The sequence below is a fragment of the Mixophyes fleayi genome, chromosome 3 (assembly GCF_038048845.1).
Source record: "Mixophyes fleayi isolate aMixFle1 chromosome 3, aMixFle1.hap1, whole genome shotgun sequence".
NCBI classification, from domain to species: Eukaryota; Metazoa; Chordata; class Amphibia; order Anura; family Limnodynastidae; genus Mixophyes; species Mixophyes fleayi.
Window position 1 is genome coordinate 18,140,411 of NC_134404.1, and position 23,399 is coordinate 18,163,809.

Here is a 23,399-nt window from a genome sequence, read left to right on the forward strand (position 1 = left end):
GCACAACGAACCTGTTGGTAAAAGTAAAGTAACGTTGTTTTATCCTTCTTGAAACTTTCTATGTAGTTATCCGGGAGGTAGCGGATACGGAGATCGTACCTGGAAAATGAGAATTAAAGCAAACGCATTTACACATCATCATTTCAGAGAGAAGAGGAGAATAAGTCATTCCTATTCATGACATTTATACGTCAGCCCCTTTGAGTCAATAATTTATCCTCTAAGTTTCAGGAACATGACCCTGGCTTGTGGTAACACAGAACTCTATGCACAGAAAGTCTGTGTCACCCTTGTTAAGACTCCTCAGTGCAGGATAGGCTTTTCTGTTCAGAATGTGAAGTGCTATAGATGTAAGTGGACTCTAAAGCCTAAGGGTTAAATCACTGGATCAGATTTTATGGGGCAGTTAAATAGTTAATTCGGGCCACTATGTAACACCAAGAGGTCTATTCTCCTGAATTACAGGTAACTTATTTGCATATTATCTCCAGGATGTAGCGTAAAACATCTGCCTAATTCTTATTGTTTCAGTGAAACTATCTCTGTAAATCACTATAAAATAAAACCACTAACCTCAATTAGGAGATCCCTCATAAAAAATAAAAGGTAAACAGGTAAAATATAAGTCATATTGCAATTGTCACCTTTTATTTTTTTTATTTTATTTTTTTTACAATTTATATGGTAAAAAAGTCACTTCAGATGTTATAATGAGATATTATCACAAAATAATCTGATGGTTGTGGTGTCTACATAGGCTGAGGGGAAAAAACAGCTATCGGCCCATCGGCAAACTACCAACACTAAATGATTTTTTGGGACAACTCTTCACTTCCAGCCAATCAAAAGTGTTCTCCTCAGCTAGTTGCTTGCGATTGGCTGGTGAGTGTGCTTTTTTTTATTATTACCTTACTCTTTTTGCTTAATGAGCAGGGGGTCAAAAGTTGCTCCTGATCTTATTTGCCTTGGTAACCAAAGGGTTATGGGAAGAGTCCTACGCTTTTCGGCACATGCTTGGCCGCCTATGTTAGGGAGAAGGGGACGAGCTGTTTCTTGCACCCCCCAGTGAGTCACCAGCTCTTTCACTATAGGAGGAAGGCCCGACATTGGTCTGCCTGTTATTGTTAGGACCACGGCTGTCTGATCACTTTTTAGAAGCGAACTAGTAGAGATCTTCCCTTTTAGCAGCCGCCTTTCCCGTAGAACAAGATGTGTTCGGAGGTACTCGGATGCCCCCAAGACTTAACTCTATGGTACTAGAAACTTATCAGGATAACCGCAGTGTAGGGAAGGGAACCGGAATACTGGAGGCAGAAACCAAGGACAGGCCTAAGTCGTGGGTCCATAGCAAGCAGGAAGGTCAAGGTACAATCTGAAGGTCAGGGTAGGTTGCAAACAAGGGACAGGCAAAAAGTCAAGCGGCACAGGCAAACAAGCAGGGTCCATAAAACAAGCCAAGGTCACAACAGGGAAATTAGGTCACAGATAGCCAAGTATCTAGGAGGTGCAGGGTAGCTGGTCAACAACTAGTGTCACAAGCACTATAACCGTCAGGGAGGCAGCCAATGAGCAGGCAGGATGAACACTCCTCCCATGTCCACAGGAGGAGTTATATATTGATGGTGTCTCCTACCTCAAGAGGTAGGTAATAATATATTATATTTAATTAAACAACTGCGCATGCACCAGGTTGCCTATGCCGGGACTCGGTGCTCACTGACAGGGCATCCCGGCCATTGGCGCAACTCGTAACAGCTATATCGGAAGTCATCAGAGCCTGGGGCTGGTAAAGGGTTTTTGGACTTTAAGGGTTTTATTCAGTGCATTGTTTACAGAGATGGTCTTTATTGTAGGCGACGAATGTGCCTCCAAAGGGACCCGAATGAGTCCCAATAAATGCATGGACCTTCGATGGACAAACACTTTTCTAGACGTATCTCCGAGCAATGTAATAAAAAGCTTCACACGCATAGAAGTGCCACATGTAATATAGAGGGTCCTGATGTCCCTTTAATCTCATAATCAGGAAAACCAACACTTTATTGCATTGTAAGGGATAGTACTAAAGGGGTATTAGGTTGGACTTTGTTGTACATTTAATTTTTGCACAGTAAACTTCCTACAGATTTCTTCTCCACACTTGGAGGTGTCCTCTTAGTTCTCCCAAGTGCTGAGATGAAGCCTGGACCTTGATGTGTGTTGAGCAGATCACTGAGGGGCGCGGGTGTAAAACCGGAGTGTTTCGGAGGGTGCGCCAGGTGGGATCCACAGATGAGGTGCTCAGGGTTTTATATGCCTTGGTCTCCATTAGCTGTAGTCAGTAAAACCCGGTAGACATGAGGACATGCGAGGTTGAGTTGTGGGTGTGAGGACTGATACGGTTTCTGTAGGCCGGTGAGTGTGGTGGGTGCAGGAGACAAAACAGCTCATGGGTGCAGACCAGCGAGGAGGGAAGTAGTGAAGGGGGAATAATAATGGGGAAGGAATAGGATGATGGAGAGAGAAGAGGACTTTGGAAAGAAGTGTGGTGACAGTGAATAGGAGAAAGAGAGAAGATAACTTGAGTTGGTGCATAGCGGAGTTGATGTGGGAAATATGATGAATGCAGATTAGTTGGGGCAGGTAATGAGAGAGTGCGGAGGAACAAGTGATCCAAGTTGTACAGGGCAATGGAGGAGGTGGAGGCTCCCTTGCTACTCCCTGGCCTGGTTACTGGTGTAGGCAGTGTCTGCAGCTTGGACACCTGGTTGAGCTCAGTGGTCTACAGAAATGGTACTTCAGTAGATCCTTGTGTGCTGACCCTCCTCAGCACTACCGCGCCATTTACCATAGTGTCCACAAATGTTCGATGCTTTATATTTACAGGGAATAGACTTGACCTAATGTGCAGTTTCCCCAAGCTGCTGTCCACATTGCACCATACATCGCAGAGAACCTTATTTTTTCGCATTATGCATTTAACACGATTGGGCAGTCATGATGTTTGCTCTACAAAGATCAAATGAAAGAGGATAGAAACCCTGGTCACATCAAAACATTTATGGTCACTGTCCGGGGACTTGGTAGCAGTAGAACGTATATGGCGGAAGAGGGACAAGCAGGGTAGAATATGAGTCAATCACGTACCACTTCCCTGGGATGGCGCATTAAGCCAGGTACACTCCATTGCTGCAGAGATTCCAGGACCAATCACAATAACTAGCGCAGTGGAGTTTCCATAACCTCTAATTATGCAACATTAAAACCAACATTTCAGTGGAATTGCCCCTAGTGATACCATTAAATTCGGTCAATATTTGATTTTCTCAGATACAGGAGAACATTTGATCTATTCAGCAAAATATAACTATGGTTTTTAGAATAATAATTATTTGCTTGCAGCACCCGTAAAACCACCGTACGGTGAAATTCAACTCCCCGTGATGTGCTGCAGGTGCCTCCGGAAAGGTCGTGAAGGCCCTATGCTGTGGTGTACCTTTTCCGATTTTTCCTCCCACCCTATAGAGGTGCGCAGGACAATCAGTGATGCCCGGATACCGTAGTACCTGGAAACTAGCACAGACGGATATCGTATATTGAAGAATTAAATAGTCCCTCCCCCATAATGTCTGATGTCACCAAATAGAGAAACTGCAGATATAACAGTCACATAATAATAATAATAATAATAATAATAATAATATTTAAGGTTACCTCCACTCGGCCTCTAGGTGGAGACACTCGTACTTTTCCTGCACCTCGCCCACAGACATGTCTGGATGCAGCCAGTGGATCTCATCGGATTTCAGATGCTTTAGACGCAGACCGTAACTGTCCACATGTTGGATCTCTGGACCGATACGACCGCTCGTTAGGATTGAGCTGATGATCTCCTGTATACAGATCAGTATCGACACTCTTTGTAGGTTAGTAAATATCAGAGAAGAAGAAGCCAGCATCACATGACAGTGAGGAAACAAACTAGGTAAGGTGTCTGTGGACTGAATGCAGTGATCGCCCTTTCAATGGTTAATCACTATTCATGAGGCTAGACCCTATCGATTCGATGGTAACAAGAGACTGTGCAGCTCAGTTCTCAGTCCTGTCCCTAGTTCCAACTGCATTCTCATAAATATCAGAGACAAGAATTAATAATAATGTTCATATTCAGAGCTCTCCTTACCTCTTATAATTTCATGACCAAGGCACAAGGCAGTTTACAGCTCAACTTCATTGTTCTACTAGCTGACATCTATTCTTCCTGTCTATGTATTATTCTCTTCCTTACCTAAAGGTAAACTAGATTCCACTTTCTTCAAACAACAGGAGTTTGTCCACATTAAAAAGGGTTAAATATGGGATGGATCGTGTTACGATGGCAACTCTGAATTTTAACACATTAAGCAGGAGAGAGGTATTATCGCTTCTCAACAGTTCTGATCCTTTACACATAGACGCACCCAAGGTGCTCCAAAAATTTGCATGTGTTAAGTGCATTAAAAAGGAATTGATGATTTTCATACTCCATATTCAGGAAACGGGATAATGAACTTTACAGGTTAAGACACCTATTTAAGAAACAATCATTTAAGAATAGAATTCTGAGAGCGGGGATGAATTATAGAACAAAAATTGTAGCAGGTCATTTTAATCCGCGCTAAAATTTGATTGGCTGCTGTAGACACCTTTTTCCATCCTGCCAGTGTTTCTAAATACCCCCAGTGAATATTAACCATGGGCAGCTTTAAAAAAAAAGAAGCTGGTGCAATGTTAACCCTTTATGACCCTCTAGAAAAATCACCCCATGAGATGATGAGTTTGAAACATCTTTCAACTTATTTCTTTTATATTAACAACAAGTCGCGTAGACCTCAAAATAACTAATAATAAATGAACTCATAGCGAATGACAGAACACACTGGGGGAAATTCAATTGGCCGCGTTATGGGCAAAAGTAACGCGGCCTGCGCATTATTACCGCTATTATGGTAGTTTCAACGCCGGCTTTTTGCTCGCAGCTCCCTGACCTGCTGTATTGCTGAAACTAATCTTTATAGGTTCACCCTTTTGAACCTTATCAATATGCAAAATGATCGCACTGTAACAGTTAACACGAATCTAGTGAGCGCCTCTTAGCGGAGAACTACAGACAAAAATTTTTTAATTGTGTCCTACTACTGGGTTATATTCATGGCTTTACTCTTCCTTGGCTGCCTATATAGATCTGATGTCCAGAGAAGACCATTTAGTCAGATATGAAGCTTTAGAAACATCGTTGTCCCAACTGCTTGCAATCAAATTGGTTTACTCACAGAGCCTGTAAGAGGTGACCTACAGGAGGGATTGTAGACACTTAGGGGTATATTTACTAAACTGTGGGTTTGAGAAAGTGGGGATGTTGCCTATAGCAGCCACCAATCAGATTCTAGCTATAATTTTGTAGAATGTCCTAAATAAATGATAACTAGAATCTGATTGGTTGCTATAGGCAACATCTCCACTTTTTCAAACCCGCAGTTTAGTAAATATACCCCTTAGTAGTGAGTTGTAAGCTCGATAAATATGTGTTTGGTATTTATATGTTTATATTACAAGTACTGTAGTGATGCAAGGAACATTTTAGTGACAAAATCTCACTGACATCTAGCGATTGAAAAATAGGGATCGCCCCCATGATAATCCCTGTATTTGCCCCTACATGTGGCTTCTACTCACAATGATGCCACACATATAAGAAGTATTGTACTGTGCTAAATATAACTAAAAATTAAATTTTCTGTATTAGCAAAAGTTATAAAAAAAATAAATAAAATGATGTCACTATAGTTTATACTTGAAGACTTCTTAATTGCACATAACATATTTAGTATCAGGATGACTTACAGATCATTGCAATATAAAGCAGTGACAGGCAACCTGACACACTTCATGGGCCACAGGGGCGGCCCTTGAACTTTCGAGAGGGCCATACGTTACCCTTATTCTCAGTAATAAGTCAAAACATTACAAATAATCAAAGAAAGAGACACCTGTCTGTAATAACATATCAGGAGGCTTTTTACACAAGTGTTACACGCTATAGTAAACAAATCTGACAATAACGCAGGAAGTTGCTAGGGCCGCAGGTGAAGGCTTGGGGGGCCACATGCGGCCCCAGGGCCGCCTCGTATAGATGATACATTCAGTTGGGAAAGAAACCCATTTATCTGCTAATGGGCGATACAAACCAAAATCAGACCTGGATAGTTTGGACTTTATTAATAACTAATAATATAGTTGACCAGTGACCACGATCCTTATGTGTGTTCATCCCATGGACTGTATGTGATCCTGTTGTTTGGTAAAACACAGAATTATAGACCTTGCACAATTTAGTCACTCTGCAACGTTAGCCTGACCATACCTGAATTCACACTAATTCTAAGCTTTAAAGTAACAAATACTGGATGGAAAGAAAAATTAAATCCTTCTCTTGAGTTAACTTCAGTTAAATAAAAAGGAAAAACAAAGCAAGTAACGGCACCAAGGAACCCACGCTCTCTCCACGCCTCACAACAGAGACACCTCAGTGAATGCGTTATCAGCCCACGGTACTCAGACATAATGGCTGTGAATAATTCCCTGGTTTTCTTTTATTTTCTGACTTTTCACTTACATTTCAGTACTTGAAGAACACGGATGAATAGAAAGGGGATAAAACTTAATAAGAGGTTATTGAAAATCATGAGAGCAACTGATGGAAAAAGTCGTCTCCGTTTTGACGCACTTGGCAAAGAATACGTTTCATCGGCACGTTGGAGTCGGAGACAGGGAATGTACTGACTGGTGAACAATGGCTGCCACTTCAGCTATCTCTGCCAGAAAGGTGGCTTTGTATAGCAATGCGTGTAGCAATAATCAGATTTTCAGAAGAAATAATATATTATACTGTCTTTGCGGTCAGGTCTATGATTCTGTACTGTACGTCTCCATTCAATCAGCAAACCTATAAATATACGTATACAGCCTCTCCCAAACAGGGAATATTACGGTTATTGATTACACTTTTTATATCCTAGGTGTATTGTGGGCTGTGTGATGTCTAATAACAGGAACTGAAGGAGAGAAGCTGTAAGTATCGTTCAAACACAACATATGATCAAGGTAATGAAATACAGGTGAAAGTGAAACACCTGGATATGGGAACCACCTACTACAAGAATATAAGCTACAAGCACAACTGGACTTATGTGTCGGAGACACTTTGGAGTTCTGTGACTCTTGTGAAATCATTTGTCTGGTCACGGAACTCACAGCATTTAATATCCTTATATTTTAGAGAAGATGGTTCTTTATTCAACCTCTTCTCTTTCATCCTCTGGCATAAAAGAGGCATTTATCCAACCATGGATTATGTACAGAACTCACCCGTATCTCGGTGAATATGCTGCATTTCACCAGCTTAAAGTTCTTCATCAGGTTGGAACTGTTGCTATGGAAACAGACTTTGAGTATCCGCATCTCATCTTTACTGATCTCTCCATCGATCGGCAGCTCCGCGGGTCCATCTGACCTGACAAAAGTGCCTCCCCTGGAACGGCTCAGAGCGTCCAGCGACATCCTGGCACAGGTAGGAGGGATGGCTAAGAACAGGACATTACTTATCTGTAAATAAAAAGTAGATCTTGTCAGTCATCATACAAAAAACGGCCATGAAATTAGTGGCTAAATCAGCCCTGAACCTTTATTGGTGCATTATATGTCAAGTGCAGAAAAATACTAAACGTACAGCCCCAATGTTATATCTAAATATCTCCCGGTACATGTTCTACCTGTACATCTCCCAGTACATGGTCTACCTGTACATCTCCCAGTACATGTTCTACCTGTACATCTCCCGGTACATGTTCTACCTGTACATCTCCCAGTACATGTTCTACCTGTACATCTCCCGGTACATGTTCTACCTGTATATCTCCTGGTACATGTTCTACCTGTACATCTCCCGGTACATGTTCTACCTGTACATCTCCTGGTACATGTTCCACCTGTACATCTCCCGGTACATGTTCTACCTGAACATCTCCTGGTACATGTTCCACCTGTACATCTCCCGGTACATGTTCTACCTGTACATCTCCTGGTACATGTTCTACCTGTACATCTCCCGGTACATGTTCTACCTGTACATCTCCCAGTACATGTTCTACCTGTATATCTCCTGGTACATGTTCTACCTGTACATCTCTCAGTACATGTTCTACCCGTATATCTCCCGGTACATGTTCTACCTGTACATCTCCTGGTACATGTTCTACCTGTACATCTCTCAGTACATGTTCTACCTGTACATCTCCTGGTACATGTTCTACCTGTACATCTCTCAGTACATGTTCTACCTGTACATCTCCCGGTACATGTTCTACCTGTACATCTCCCAGTACATGTTCTACCTGTACATCTCCCGGTACATGTTCTACCTGTACATCTCCTGGTACATGTTCCACCTGTACATCTCCCGGTACATGTTCTACCTGTACATCTCCCGGTACATGTTCTACCTGTACATCTCCTGGTACATGTTCTACCTGTACATCTCTCAGTACATGTTCTACCTGTACATCTCTCAGTACATGTTCTACCTGTACATCTCCCAGTACATGTTCTACCTGTACATCTCCCGGTACATGTTCTACCTGTACATCTCCTGGTACATGTTCTACCTGTACATCTCCTGGTACATGTTCTACCTGTACATCTCTCAGTACATGTTCTACCTGTACATCTCTCAGTACATGTTCTACCTGTACATCTCCTGGTACATGTTCTACCTGTACATCTCCCGGTACATGTTCTACCTGTACATCTCCCAGACAATATTCTACCCGTACATCTCCCAGTGCATGTTCTACCTGTACATCTCCTGGTACATGTTCTACCCGTACATCTCCCGGTACATGTTCTACCTGTATATCTTCTAGTCAATGTTCTACCTGTACATCTCCCGGTACATGTTCCACCTGTATATCTCTCAGTACCAGGACCGGTGCTAGGGTCCACTGCGCCCTAGGCATTTTTAAAAAGGCGGCGCCCCCCCCCCCGCAAAAATTGCCGCCCTTCTCCCTCCTCTCCTTACCTTGTCTCACCACCGCCGCCTCTCTGCTCCGTCTCCTCCCCTCCACTCACTGACACTAGTAAGTGGAGGGGAGGAGACGGAGCAGAGAGGCGGCGGTGGTGACAAAATAGCCTCTTGCCCCCCTCCCCGTCCATCTGATGCTGTGCGGTGGCCGTGACAGGTATGGTCAGCGGTCGCCGCACAGTTTTAAAGTATTTTAAAATTCTGTGGCGCCCTCCAGAGCCCGGCACCCTAGGCAAGTGCCTAACCTTGCCTAATGGGAGCGCCGGGCCTGCTCAGTACATATTCTACCTGTACATCTCCCAGACAATGTTCTACCTGTACATCTCCCAGACAATGTTCTACCCGTACATCTCCCAGACAATGTTCTACCTGTACATCACCAAGTACATGTTCTACCTGTACATCTCCCGGTACACGTTCTACCTGTACATCTCCCGGTACATGTTCTACCTGTACATCTCCCGGTACATGTTCTACCTGTACATCTCCCAGACAATATTCTACCTGTACATCTCCCAGACAATGTTCTACCTGCACATCTCCAAGTACATGTTCTACCCGTACATCTCCCAGACAATATTCTACCTGCACATCTCCAAGTACATGTTCTACCTGTACATCTCCCAGTGCATGTTCTACCTGTACATCTCCCAGTGCATGTTCTACCTGTACATCTCCCAGACAATATGCTACCTGTACATCTACCAGACAACATTCTATCTGTACATCTCCCGTTACACGTTCTACCTGTACATCTCCCAGTGCATGTTCTACCTGTACATCTCCCAGACAATATGCTACCTGTACATCTACCAGACAACATTCTATCTGTACATCTCCCGTTACACGTTCTACCTGTACATCTCCCGGTACACGTTCCACCTGTACATCTCCCGGTACATGTTTTACCTGTACATCTACCGGTACACGTTCTACCTGTACATCTACCGGTACACGTTCTACCTGTACATCTCCCATTACATATTCTACCTATATATCTCCCGGTACATGTTCTACCTGTACTTCTCCTGGTATATATTTTACCTATACAGCTCCCAGCAAATATTCTACTTGTACATCTCCCCGTATATGTTCTACCTGTATATCTCCCTGTACACGTTCTACCTGAACATCTCCCAGTACATGTTCTACCTGTACATCTCCCGGTACACGTTCTACCTGTACATCTCACAGCTAAATGACGAATGTTGCAAAATTACAGCCACGCAGCAGGATTTTGGACTTTTTTTAATGCACCTTTGTGGCTCCGCTGTGTATAAATCTGCGGCAAAATTAATTTATGGGCCTTTTTCTTATTTATACAGCAGAGAGCATACAAGGATATACAGTATAAGAACAATAGTAATAGTCTATTAGTTCTCAGTACAGAACATGATCTTAAAATAGATATATTCCACCACATCCACTCATGTGATTGTGTAACCACATATAGAACATACATTAACCAACAGCTGAAAGAGAAGTGAAGAGAGCAGAGTGTTTATTTCTGTACACACTGCAAGCTGTCAAAACGTCTGTTTTCACAATTTCTCTTTATTTAGGTTTTAATATAAATTACTAAAAAAAAAAGACAATCACTTCATACTGTGCATGATTTCTGATTTATTCTATAGGGGACATACGGAACCATTGCTATGTACAGAAGGGTATTATCACTGCTCTGCACCTGTAATGTGGTTATCAGTCGCCCAGTAATACCCCAGTCTCAGTTTGACTCTCTGGCATTGCGGCCCACAGGTAGACACCGCACAGTACAGAAATGATTATCACAAGTGTTCTCACCCCAGTGTAACATGATTACAAAATGCCACCTGATGCAATACCCCTTCCGGACAACAGAGACAAACTGGTCTTCCAGCAGCTGTCTTCAGGTGGAGCAGAGTTTAGTGCAGTGAACAGTGTGCCACGGTAAAGTCTTCCTCCCAGCAGTTGCAAGAAAGAAAATTGTGAAGCAAAAATTTCTGCCAAACAGCTGCCTACATTATACAACAGCCACACCCTCCATCGTAATACGTCATGCCCCTTCCCCTTGGGAAAGTGCGTGTGGTTATGGGGGGTCCTCAAGTCACCCGTGGTGGTCACTACATCCACGTCCCTACATACCCAGACTAAGAAGACTTGGTGGAAGCGCTGCGCAAGTAGAAATAAGGGATACACACACATCGAATTTACATGGACGCCCCTTAGCAGGAATAAGATGGTGATACAATTGTATATTTCTCTGTGATCATGTCCTTGACTCTGGGACCTTCCCTCCAGGATCTCCCAGAGATAAGTATGCACAAGATAGCAGATATTCTCCACTTAGTCCTTAAACATGGTGGACCATACACTAAGAGGTAACATCGAGCTGTAAGCTATTTTGTTGCAAGATAAATATTTTATAATACTGACTAATGCAACTAAGTAATGATTCATTTGAGCAGAGCAGTTCACGTTATATAAATTTCACCAAGGTCGTCAACTATGTGGCTGTCATGATCGGGGCTGTTATAAGGGGAAACAAACAACCACATACACACAGTTTCTGTCTCAGAGCCATTCGAATCCCCATCACAGTAGGCCACCCTCTTTGGATACATCACAGTTGGCCACCTCTTTTGGGCACATCAGAGTAGGCCACCCCTTTTGGGCACATCACAGTACGCCACCCCTTTTGGGCAAATTACAGTAGACCACCCACCCTTTTTGGACACATCACAGTAGGCCACCCCTTTTGGGCACATTACAGTAGGCCACCCCTTTTGGGCACATTACAGTAGGCCACCCACCCTTTTTGGACACATCACAGGAGGCCACCCCTTTTGGGCACATCACAGTACGCCACCCCTTTTGGGCAAATTACAGTAGACCACCCACCCTTTTTGGACACATCACAGTAGGCCACCCCTTTTGGGCACATTACAGTAGGCCACCCACCCTTTTTGGGCACATCACAGTAGGCCACCATTTTGGACACATCACAGGAGGCCACCCCTTTTTGGGCACATCACAATAGGCCACCCCTTTTGGGCACATCACAGGAGGCCACCCCTTTTGGGAACATTAAAGTAGGCAACCCCTTTTGGGCACATCACAGGAGGCCACTCTTTTTGGGCACATCACAATAGGCCACCCTTTTTGGGCACAGAAGGAAGCCCATTAGGTGGACTGGGCATGGGTTGGTAGATCAGTGGGATGACAGATTTGTTCCAATTTCAGTATTTTTGTAGGGTGTGGTCAGACTAAATCAGGTTTAACTGGCGCCCCCCAATGGAATTGAAATGCTTAACAGTTTCCTTGGCATTCCTAGGATTTGCCAAGACGTGATACTGTTGTCAAGGAAACAATCACCAACGTCATTATGGATAACAAGTAATTTGTTATATATCATTTCTTATCCATGTCTGTTGTATTTCATAGTCATAGTATAAATAACTACATAAGTCATTCTGGGGTCAATTTTATCCATATAAACCAGCAGGAAATATGTTACTGCTTCACAAAACAAAGACACTGCGATGTTTTTATTATGATCATTCCACTAGTGTGAGGTGAAGAACAACAACTCTTCACCAGATGACTCACTGGGGAATGTGACACTGTGTTTTGTCTTTCACGGATTTACACATGAATAACATAACGCCAAGTGCCTCTCAACAGCCCCCTACCTCCAGCTTATTTACTTTGGTGTCGTACAAATTACTTGACGGAACACAAGTCACCGAGTTTGATGCACATCGGAAAGCTGCAATGACTCATATAGACATTACGTGGATTTATAGGAACATCTCTCTCTCTCTAGGACTCCGTTCTTTATCATTCACAGTCATATTTAGTAACAGTCCTTTCATTTTACCAATTAACCAATCACAGATTAGCATGCATTGACCTAATCTGAGTAGAAGAAGAGACGAGGCTGTACCTCCTTCGTTGGTCTGTGTGTTTATTAGAGTTAGATTCTTGGTTAGTCTAGCTGACCTCCAGGCATCCTCTTCAACACACAGATCATTATATTATATCTGTAATTTAGCTGGTAAACTTGTCTGATATTATTTATTATTAGAAGTCACCTCAAAGCCGTCCAATGAAATACAGTTGCAGCTTTTCCATTTGGGATCGTTAGATCATACTTTCCAACTCTCCCTGAATGTCAGGGAGACTCCCTGAAATAGGGGTGATCTCCCTCACTCCCTGAAGAGTCTGGCATTCTCCCTGATGCTGAGCCAGTACAAGACGTGGTTGGCTTCGCCATCTGTGGCATGATGACACAGTTCAGAAATTGTGTCCTATGTCCATGTATTGATGCCTATGGAGGTGGCCATTTTCATGGAGACCAAGATTTAATCAAAGTCAGGTCAGACAACATGCCTTCAGTAATGGAGACAGAAATATAAAAGACACTTCAGTAGCTGCTTCTCTTTAACGCATAGTTGTCTACTCTCCAGGAATGTCAGGGAGACTCCCGCATTTCTGGGAGACTTCCCGGGAGATCAGGGCAACCTCCCGGTTCTCGCACCTGCAACAGATAAGTGGTGGGGCTTAATGACGCAAATATTGCTCATTTTAATCAAGCCCCCTGCTGTAATTGGGCAAAATTGTGACAATCGTTTAGGTGGCAGGGCAAAAATGATGCTATTAGTCAAGCCCCGCCCCCGCACACCCACCTCCCCTGTGATCTCCCTGAAGCCAATGAGGAAAAGTTGGCAAGTATGCGTTAGATCCGGTTGCTACACCGGTAGCCAGGCACCAATTCACATAGACGCCTGATTCATGTTCAAACGTAAGTCCACTTGCGTGCCGTATCTTGTGTGAATTCACTCTGCTCATGCTCCGAAAAGGACCTTACGCCAATGAAGGCTACTGCATGCAATTCATGTACGAATGCAGATGACACTTACAGCAGTCTACGACTTTAAGGGTGGAACGGGTGTAGGCCATGTACATTAAGGGCGTACCAAGACAGATGCGTCTGATTCAAGTCCAGTGTTTTAGTACTATCATTTCCACTAGCTACAGGGCAGGTGTAAGTACCGACTGATAGTGATGACTGAAACGGCATCGCCTTTGTATAAAAAACGACATATACGAGGGCTACTAGGTAGCACCAAACGTGTATGCTAGTAGGAGAGACTATAAATAATGTACTGTGTGTACAGTACACTTTAAGAACATCCTGATTTATGTATTTCATTGAGGCGATACAAGTACAAAATCATCCTGTATGACTGTTAGGAAGTCTGGTGTGTGCTTAGCAGGAAGTTCCTCCCTCATTATAAGAAATCTAACTTTAACCGGTAGATTTATCAAACCTTCTAAACAGGGAAAGAGGAGGTGTTGCCCAACGCAACCAATCAGATTCTAGCTATTATTTATCTGGTACATTCTAGAACATGATAGCTAGTATCTGATTGGTTGCTATGGGCAACACCTCTACTTTTCCTTTTAAAGAATGTTTAGTAAATCTACATCTAAACGTTCCGTTCTGATAATCCCCCAAATGTACATATACAATAGTGAGTAATATTAGCAATTTTTACATAGGGGAAATTGCTCGTTAGTTTTGATGATCTTTTCATCATTACTACTGTCTCCGATATATCCCAGCAATGACAACTGGTATAATGATGGAATGATCTGCGCTTCCTATTCACCACGCTGCCAACATTACACCCAGTACTTATCGCCATCTGCGCCACTCAGATACAGATCCTGGAATATAACAATCTGCTCAGACCCACAGCCAACAGATGATTTCTATGACATTAATCTTATTTTCCATTGACATCTCCTAATAAATGGGAAATCATAGGACTCAGTCATTACCATGGCAGAGACTTCCATTCGCCGGCGGTAATTTACACAATGCAAATATAAGCTTTGTGGGCCTATTTATTAATGGCTGCATATGACCCACATCAAATCACCGCAATGGCAAGGAAAGAAATTTTGCTGCAATTTATTTAATAAATCATCCCTGGACAGTGCTTCTGATAGGAGGCTGTCCCTTACGATGGCTTTCCTTACCTCCAATTTCGGGAGTCTGTACTGCGCCCAATAATGCGGTAAAAGCCATTTTGCAATAGTTACCGAAGGGGATCCGAAGATCCTTCTACCAGAATGCTCTCCCCAATTCTAAAGCGCTACGGAATATGTTGGCGCTATATAAATAAATGATGATGGTAGGGTAAAACGGCTAACACCATATTCAGATGGCTCAGAAAAGCTAGGCATTTTGGAGATTGTTAAATAGGCCCACACCCCTGTCCCTGCTGAAGATGATGTGGACTGCGGTTTAATGCGAAAAATAGCCTAATGCAGGAGATATCTATGATACCTCCTGCATCAGGCTTTTCTTATATAGAAGTGATACTTAAAAATCCCTAAACCATGCAGAAAAAAGCAGTTTCCGGATGGTTTATGGTTTAATAAATAAGCCCCTTGGTCCCATTGTTCTAATAGTGAGAAAGACAGGGCAGTGTTTACGGAGAGACCAGTTTGGCCAAAACGCCAGAGAGAAGTTTTGGGCGGAGAGAGGGGAGAAGGGATCTTAAGCTTTGAGATAAAAAGATCATCAAGTTTTCTTATAGAAGAGTTGAAACAGGAGAGCGATGATACTGTAGAGCAGTGGTCAGGGAACAGGGGTAAATGACCCCAAATGGGGTTAAAATGAAATCCCTGGGGGTAATGCTGCCGATTCACATGCTGTCAGTTGGATTGTAGACCCCTTTAAATGTGAAATTGCTGTTGTACCAGAAGAGCCTCAAGGGTTGGCAGAGGCACTTCTTGAGCTACGATGTAATAATGAAGCACGTATTGCATTTGAAAACAAAGCAGATCTGTCATATTTTTGGATGTCAGCAGCTGCAAAGGCATCAAAATTGCACATGAGGAGGCAGTCAAAAAGTTGCTGTCTTTTACAACAACCTACCTTTGTGAACAAGGAATTTCCACTCTAACGAACATAAAAACAAAGCAGAGAAATCGATTGGACGCTGAAGACTGTATCCAAATTGTTCTGGCATCAAAATGCCCCAATATTGATGCTCTCGTATCAAAAATGAAGCAACATCATTTCTCCAAAAGCTGAAGTTTTGAAGTTGAAGCTTTCAAAGAAATTTTGAATAGATTCAATAAAATTTTGAATTCCAATAATTAATAATATAAGATTTCCTTCCTTTCAAATCAAGGGGGTAACGTCGGCGTATCTAAATATATTTGGGGGTAAAAGGTAAAAAAGTTCCGTGATTCTTGCTGTAGAGTAAAATCAGGAGTATCGTGAGGTCTATTTCTATAGGCCACTCTAATAAAAAAAGATTTCCAATCTCTGCTTACTGCAGCCATGCTCAGCTCCCCGGCTACACCTGAGATGGGGTTAGCAACCCGAGGACAGCAGCGGAACTTGATAAATAGGCTTTCCCAATGGGAAGCATCGCAGGAGCCCCCTGTGATGTGATATGGCGATAGTCTTCACCAGCTGTGAGGTTTGATAAATAGGGAGAAGCACAGTGATGGGCAACCTCTTGTTCATCGATGGCCGCATTTGTGGCCCTCCGATCTTCAAAAGGGCCACATAGAGGAAGGAGGGAGGGCACACTGCACTCCTTCCTCCTCCCTCCCTTCTTACGTTATGCAGCGTGACCACCCTGCGCTGTGCAGAGGAGGTCACATGACACGGAAGTCGCCTGCTTGCTGTCCACCGTATTCTCAGGTGAAGGCTGGGCGGGCCACTGGTCGGCCCATAGGCTGCCCAGTGCCCACCACTGTATTAGAGATTATCTCCCTTTGATAAATGGACCCTCATATGTGACGTCCTAAAGAAGTTTGGGAGGGGTAAAGTATTTGTTTTACTAACTGACAATGCAAGGAACATGTGAGCAACATGGGAGATTATAATGGATACATATCTACATATTACAGAAATAGGAAATACATCCCGTGGGCTAAACATGCTTCCCAGCGACATTATGCGGCTTAACAAAAATAAACTGGTCTATGTTTAGAAATACTCGATTCAAATCAAGAAATAGTCTCATGTGAAAGAGTCTCAATCCGTCAGTTTCGTGAAGACGGTGAAAATGTAGAAGCGGACGACATAGAAACTGCTGATAGTGTCAGCTCAGAGAAGTATACTGATGAGACAGTGTTTCAGGCAATGGTTCCCACACGTATAAGTCATACTTATGGCAGTCGGCGTCCGAGAGCTGCCGGGGGGAGGGGTCGTGCGGGGGGGCTCAGATAATCGTGTCTCAGGGAATCGTGGCATTTTGGATTTAATTCTGGCCACTTCACTAGGAAGTGGGCAGATGTGGGAGACTGCCATACACTCCCGGGAGTCTGGGAGACCCACCCGGACATTTTGGGAGAGTTGACAAGTATGTTATTAGTATCATAATAACTGCTTTACAATGTGCAGAATGAAGTAAAGAGCAACTTGTAGCTCCATTTAAAGACAGTTTGTAGTAAAATACATTTTCAATTACTGTCTGAAAAAAGTACATTTTAAATGCAATAAATCTACCAAATTTGGTAATCATATAAGCTCACCATGTTATATATAATACAGCTCATGTTCTTATATAATCAATGTGAATTTAGATCTTTACCAGGAGCTAACAAGATATATATTGCATATATTTCACGTTTTACACAAATTTAATTTTTGTATCTCTTCCCCCGCAAAAAAAAACATTTTTTATTTTACGGCTTAAAAACTTTCAGAAAAGTTACATCACTAGTCAAAAGGTTCAAACTCATCAACAGCCTGGATTCTGCATACTTCCACTAAGTCTGCAGTGGTTTTATGGTGGGTTTTAGATATATGCCAGAGGCATCCTTTTCTATGCAAGGTTGCCGAGAAGTGGCGTCATGTTTCCCACCTGTAATACCGGTGAAGCAGAGCTTATTGCAGAGACATATTTCTTATTAGTTTAGCTCAGGATGTTCGAATCATCTACAAACAACACTTGAAAGCCATTCGCTGCAATAAATTCCTCTGATATCTGGCTCTGACACTGACAATGCACAGAATGTGGGATATGTTTTACAAAAGATCATGTTGACATTTGTTATAAGGCCCAGATAATACAATTTTCACTAAAAAAAATATTAAATCGCTATGAAATGGTACACCTCATAAAAGTATATTTTCAATCACCTATGGACCATACATATTGCTTGACTTTGTATTTTCCTTTACGTATCAGAAACCAAAACCTTAACTTCCTGATTTGTTAGCACTGAAACAAACCATGTGGCTTAAGAGAACATTTTTAGTCTAATTGAAAAGCATAATTGTTCTACGACAAAACAGAAGTCAGTGTTGAAATGTTCATTCCCACACAATGTCTTTAGATATAAACAGCGCTGTTGTATTGCAGCACAGCAGGGGGAAACTCTTTGTCGATTTGTGTGGGTGGAATACACGTGTCATGTGCTGGTTTAATGGGGGAGATCACAGAGCGCGCAGGCCACAAATAGAACGTATTGTCCATCGTAACATCTGTCTGATCTGCTAATTAGCAAGAGGCAACGACAAGGGATCAAGAGGCTTTCTAAATAAAAAAATACATGCGTGTAATAGTTTTCATTGTCTATGCAAAGCTCTCTGCTTCTACCAGATATGTGAAAACACACAAACAAGTCGATGCAGGCTTGTTCACCCTCCGGGGCTGTGTTCACAACATTTTATAGTGTTATTGCTGCTGAGATAAACAGCATTATCAGTTGTAGAGAGGCAGAAAACAGCGCCACCTAGTGTCAACTTTATTATGAAAAATGCTTTATTAGCTTCATCAAACATAAAAAATGCAACAGAGCCGGATTAATATAAAAATGCTGTATTATTTTTTTTAATCTTACCTCGTTAAGAGTATATTTATGGTTTATACAGCCATAATTACTTTTTTCCCTTTAACCTATGTATGTGCGTCTGTAAGTCATTGAGCTGGATTCAGACCAACATGCTATGTGTATGGCGCTTGTATGTTCTCCATGTGTTTTGGTGGATTTCCTCCCACAGTCCAAACCAGGGATCCTGACACCCTACTCGGTGCTATTGGGGACCTTTTCCTTCCACTAATTAACTCTCAATTTGTGGCGGTCTATTTATTAACCAGTGATAAGCTTTACCGCCCCCTATCACCGGAGACAGGTTTATTTTCTGTTTTCTCAAATTTATGAAAGTGTTTTCACTGATTATCACCATTCCAATTTCCATTCATTTTCTTCTACTATCGCCCGATAGAGGAATGGGTATTACGGCGTTCAGGGCTTCCAGTTTCACTCCGCAAGGGTGAACCGGCAAAGACAGGTCGCGCATCCACAGACGCAAGGAAGAATGGCTGGCGAATCGGAAAGAGTAAGTAAATTGTGGTGATATCGCCAGTTAAATGTAAATAGACTGCAAAAATTGTAAACAGAACTTGCACGTATAGAAAACTGGGTACGACAGAGACAGTCACAGACTCAACAGAGAGGGTGCGTTCAATAGTATCAGAAGTGGAATAAATAGATAAAATGCTGAGAATCCACATACAGTATCCAAAGCAGGTTATAACAAGAGCTACATTTAATACTAACATTGGATGACATCTCATACAACCTGGCAATGTACTATTACTGGATGACAACAGCATACAATTCACACAAGAAATATTCTAATAATAAAGGTATGTAAAATAATAGAACACCTACATAGGGTAGAATTAATTATTAATGATATCATGGAACATAGGAAAACGGACTGAAGATGACGCAAACATACATACACTGTTATAGTGGTGCAGAGAGAAACAAATGAAACTTAATCCTGTCAAAATGCAAACAGAGGTACCGGAGGTGTCATATTGTGGGCACATGATAAGCGGAGGGGCATAAATCTGGATATGAAGACAACAGAAGCAGTCATGGGGGTAAATGTATCAAGCTGCGCGTTTCCGGCGGGTTTGAAAAGTGGAGATGTTGCCTATAGCAACCAATCAGATTCTAGCTGTCATTTTGTAGAATGTACTAAATAAATGATAACTAGAATCTGATTGGTTGCTATGGGCAACATCTCCACTTTTCAAACCTGCCGGAAACTTGCAGCTTGATACATTTACCCCATAGAGTTGCATCCACCAACAAGCCGGAAATACCTATAGACTGTGTTATGCGTGTGCAACTATTTGGCTACATTTTCTAAAGGATAAGCACAAGCTACTGACTCTGTGTGAACCTTACAGGATACTGGAAATCAACTGGATGCAACACAAACATAGAATGGGCCGGCTAGTACTCTAAAGGACAAGTCAGAAGTCTACACTGTACTTGGTAACTTTTATAAACCCCCACGCTTGAAGATTCTGGAGGGGAGGTCAGTCGGCAAGGGCAGGAGGATACGTGGGGAGAGATTCACGGCTCTGCATAGCAGGGGCGGGACCTGGCGCTTCATTAAGCCCCTCCTCCACCAGGATCCAGGAGGGTGCCTACTCCTCTAAGGGGCCTCCCTACAGACTTAGTAGGCAAGTATGGCCTATACGTCACTGATTATGACACCACATAGATTAATTACAGGCAGATTGAGAAAGAAATTTGGAGTCTAGTAGTGGGATAAAGGTTCATCCTCACATTTATGGTTCCAGAAGAGTGGTAGAAACAGATCACAAGACATTGGCCTGTATAGGAAAAGTAAGTTTATTCCGTAATCAACGACTAATGGCCCCTGCGTAACTTGTGTACTGATGGACCAGGCTTGTGATCACTGAGTCTCTACATAGTGCAACTTCATGCGTTCGACATGTTACCAGCACTTCGCTCATCTCTACTGACATCCCTTTATCATCACCTTGACCAGGGCAAGGTGGGACCTATTCATCGGAGATCCATAGAGGTAGAAGAACCAACTAATGTTTCTCATAGCAACAACTGAAGACGAGCAAGGATTACCGCAAGAGAACTCTCCACACTCCAGTGACTCCAACTAGCACCAAGACAATGCCAAAGAGGACAACATCAAGGACATTTTTCAATTTTAATTCTAGTAATTATAATAAATCTTCTCATTTTCTCTGCTCATTATTTTGTGTCCACACTAGTTATAGCCTCTGACATGCAAACTGTTTTAAAGGGGTCTTCTTCTGTATCACAATCTCTGTACCCTTATATCTGGCACCTGGCCACATGCCTTTCTTCTTCTTGCCTTGTTTTGTTTTAGGCTTGTTTTGTTTTTTAAACTTTATTTATGGCAAGGTTGAAAAATCTTACAGTAATATTTTGAGACATGAAAAAAAATATCCAGAGATCTATGACAGTAAAAATAAAATAAACAGAAATGTAAAACGTGGAAAACTAACAAATATGTGTAAAGACACTAACAAGATTACAAAAATAAAAATAAATACTTAATGGAAGCTTGTAGACAAATGATGATTGTCAACCAGGGATTTTGGGTGGTAGTTTGGATGGGGAGAAGCAAAGAGGAAGAAGTAGCAGCAGTGAATAGGGAGAGGGAAGAAGGGAGAGGTGTGAAGCCCAGGGGGAGGGGGAGGGAAAATATTTATGAAAACAAAATATATTCTAAAAAAAAGGAAGCTTAGGACCTGAAGGGTGGATGGAGGTTTTTGTGTGACATCCAGGTTCCCAGGCATTGCTTTGAATGGAGGAAGCTCTTTGCACACTGTTAATAACTGTTCTACTATCTATTATCTGCTGTATTTACGTTCCTCAGTAACCTAAACGTACTATTGTTTTGCTCTGTCTGGCTATTCTTCTACAGTTGTCCACCACACACACCTCAATCCAACACTATACAGCTTGTCTGTCAACAACGGACACCTATCCCCATGTCAAAATGTTGGACCTCTCCCTCGTCTCTCAATGATACTCTCTAAACCATATTGTTCTTCTACTCTCTAAACCAGTGGACAGGGAACAGGGGTAAATTACCCCAAATGGGGTAAAAATGAAATTCCTGTGGGTATTGCTGCCGATTCACATGCTGTCAGTTGGATTGTAGACCCCTTTAAATGTGAAATTGCTGTTGTACCAGAAGAGCCTCAAGGGTTGGCAGAGGCACTTCTTGAGCCTTGAGGCAATAATGAAGCACGTATTGCATTTGAAAACAAAGCAGATCTGTCATATTTTTGGATGTCAGCAGCTGCAAAGGCATCAAAATTGCACATGAGGAGGCAGTCAAAAAGTTGCTGTCTTTTGCAACAACCTACCTTTGCGAACAAGGAATTTCCAGAGAGCAGAGAGGTCGATTGGATGCTGAAGACTGTGTCCAAATTGCTCTGACATCAAAATGCCCCAATATTGATGCTCTCGTATCAAAAATGAAGCAACATCATTTCTCCAAAACCTGAAGTTTTGAAGTTGAAGTTTTCAAAGAAATTTTGAATAGATTCAATAAAATTTTGAATTCCAATAATTAATAATATATGATTTCCTTCCTTTCAAATCAAGGGGGTAATGTCGGCGTATCTAAATATATTTGGGGGTAAAAGTTAAAAAAGTTCCCTGACACCGCTTTAAATTGTTCCTCATGTACATAAGCATTACCCAAATAAAGATGTATTATAAATACATATTTCCATACAATCACTGTTCCCTTGCATAGAGACATACTGTACATACTGTGCATGGCCAGTTATTTCCAGTTATTTCACAGAAAAGGAAGTAACCAACAGGTTTTGCTTTGCCATTTGAGCTTTTCGCCACATAGTTACTGTCATATAGTTGTGGCCAGTGGTTTCAGCAGCTTCCAATATAGGAGGAAATTAATATGAAGCTATAATTTCCTTTTTCACAGAGCTGCAGTGGAAAAACCTGAAGTTTTGAAGTTGAAGCTTTAAAAGAAATTTTGAATAGATTCACTAAAATTTTGAATTCCAATAATCACTAATATATGATTTCCTTCCTTTCAAATCAAGGGTGTAACGTCGACATATCTAAATATATTTGGGGATAAAAGGTAAAAAAAGTTCCCTGACCCCTGCTCTAAACTAACTAGTCTATCTTAGTCTATCTTATTCCACTTTATTAGAATCACCTTATGCTATGTCTGTATTACGTTAGATATGGTGTATCACCGAGCAATCGGTCATCCATCATTAAATATCTATTCTTCCACCTCGACCAGAACCCGGAGATAATTTCCCCCCACTTTGTCCTGGACACCCCACAGGCTCTAGAATAAAGCAAAAGCATTGATTAATGCAGCTTTATCTGCGTCCGTTGGGTGAGGCTTGATGATGTCATTATGCTTGCAGACAGTTAAGTGCGTTTCCAGGATTATTTCCTGATGTTCCGGGTGTCCGTA

The 23,399-nt window shown here is 42.2% G+C and overlaps 1 protein-coding gene across 3 annotated transcripts in view; it reads right to left on the reverse strand.

Annotated features, from left to right (window-relative positions):
- PTK2B (protein tyrosine kinase 2 beta) overlaps positions 1 to 23,399 on the reverse strand; it is a 126,383-nt gene that overhangs the window by 58,606 nt on the left and 44,378 nt on the right. For all 3 annotated transcript variants that reach the window (XM_075201150.1, XM_075201149.1, XM_075201151.1), the window contains exons 2-4: positions 7,387 to 7,623; positions 3,694 to 3,872; positions 12 to 99 (exon numbers count right to left, since the gene is read on the reverse strand). In XM_075201150.1, coding sequence (XP_075057251.1) covers positions 12 to 99; positions 3,694 to 3,872; positions 7,387 to 7,578 — 459 coding nt within the window. In that variant the 5' untranslated portion in view covers positions 7,579 to 7,623. The remainder of the gene's footprint in view (positions 1 to 11; positions 100 to 3,693; positions 3,873 to 7,386; positions 7,624 to 23,399) is intronic.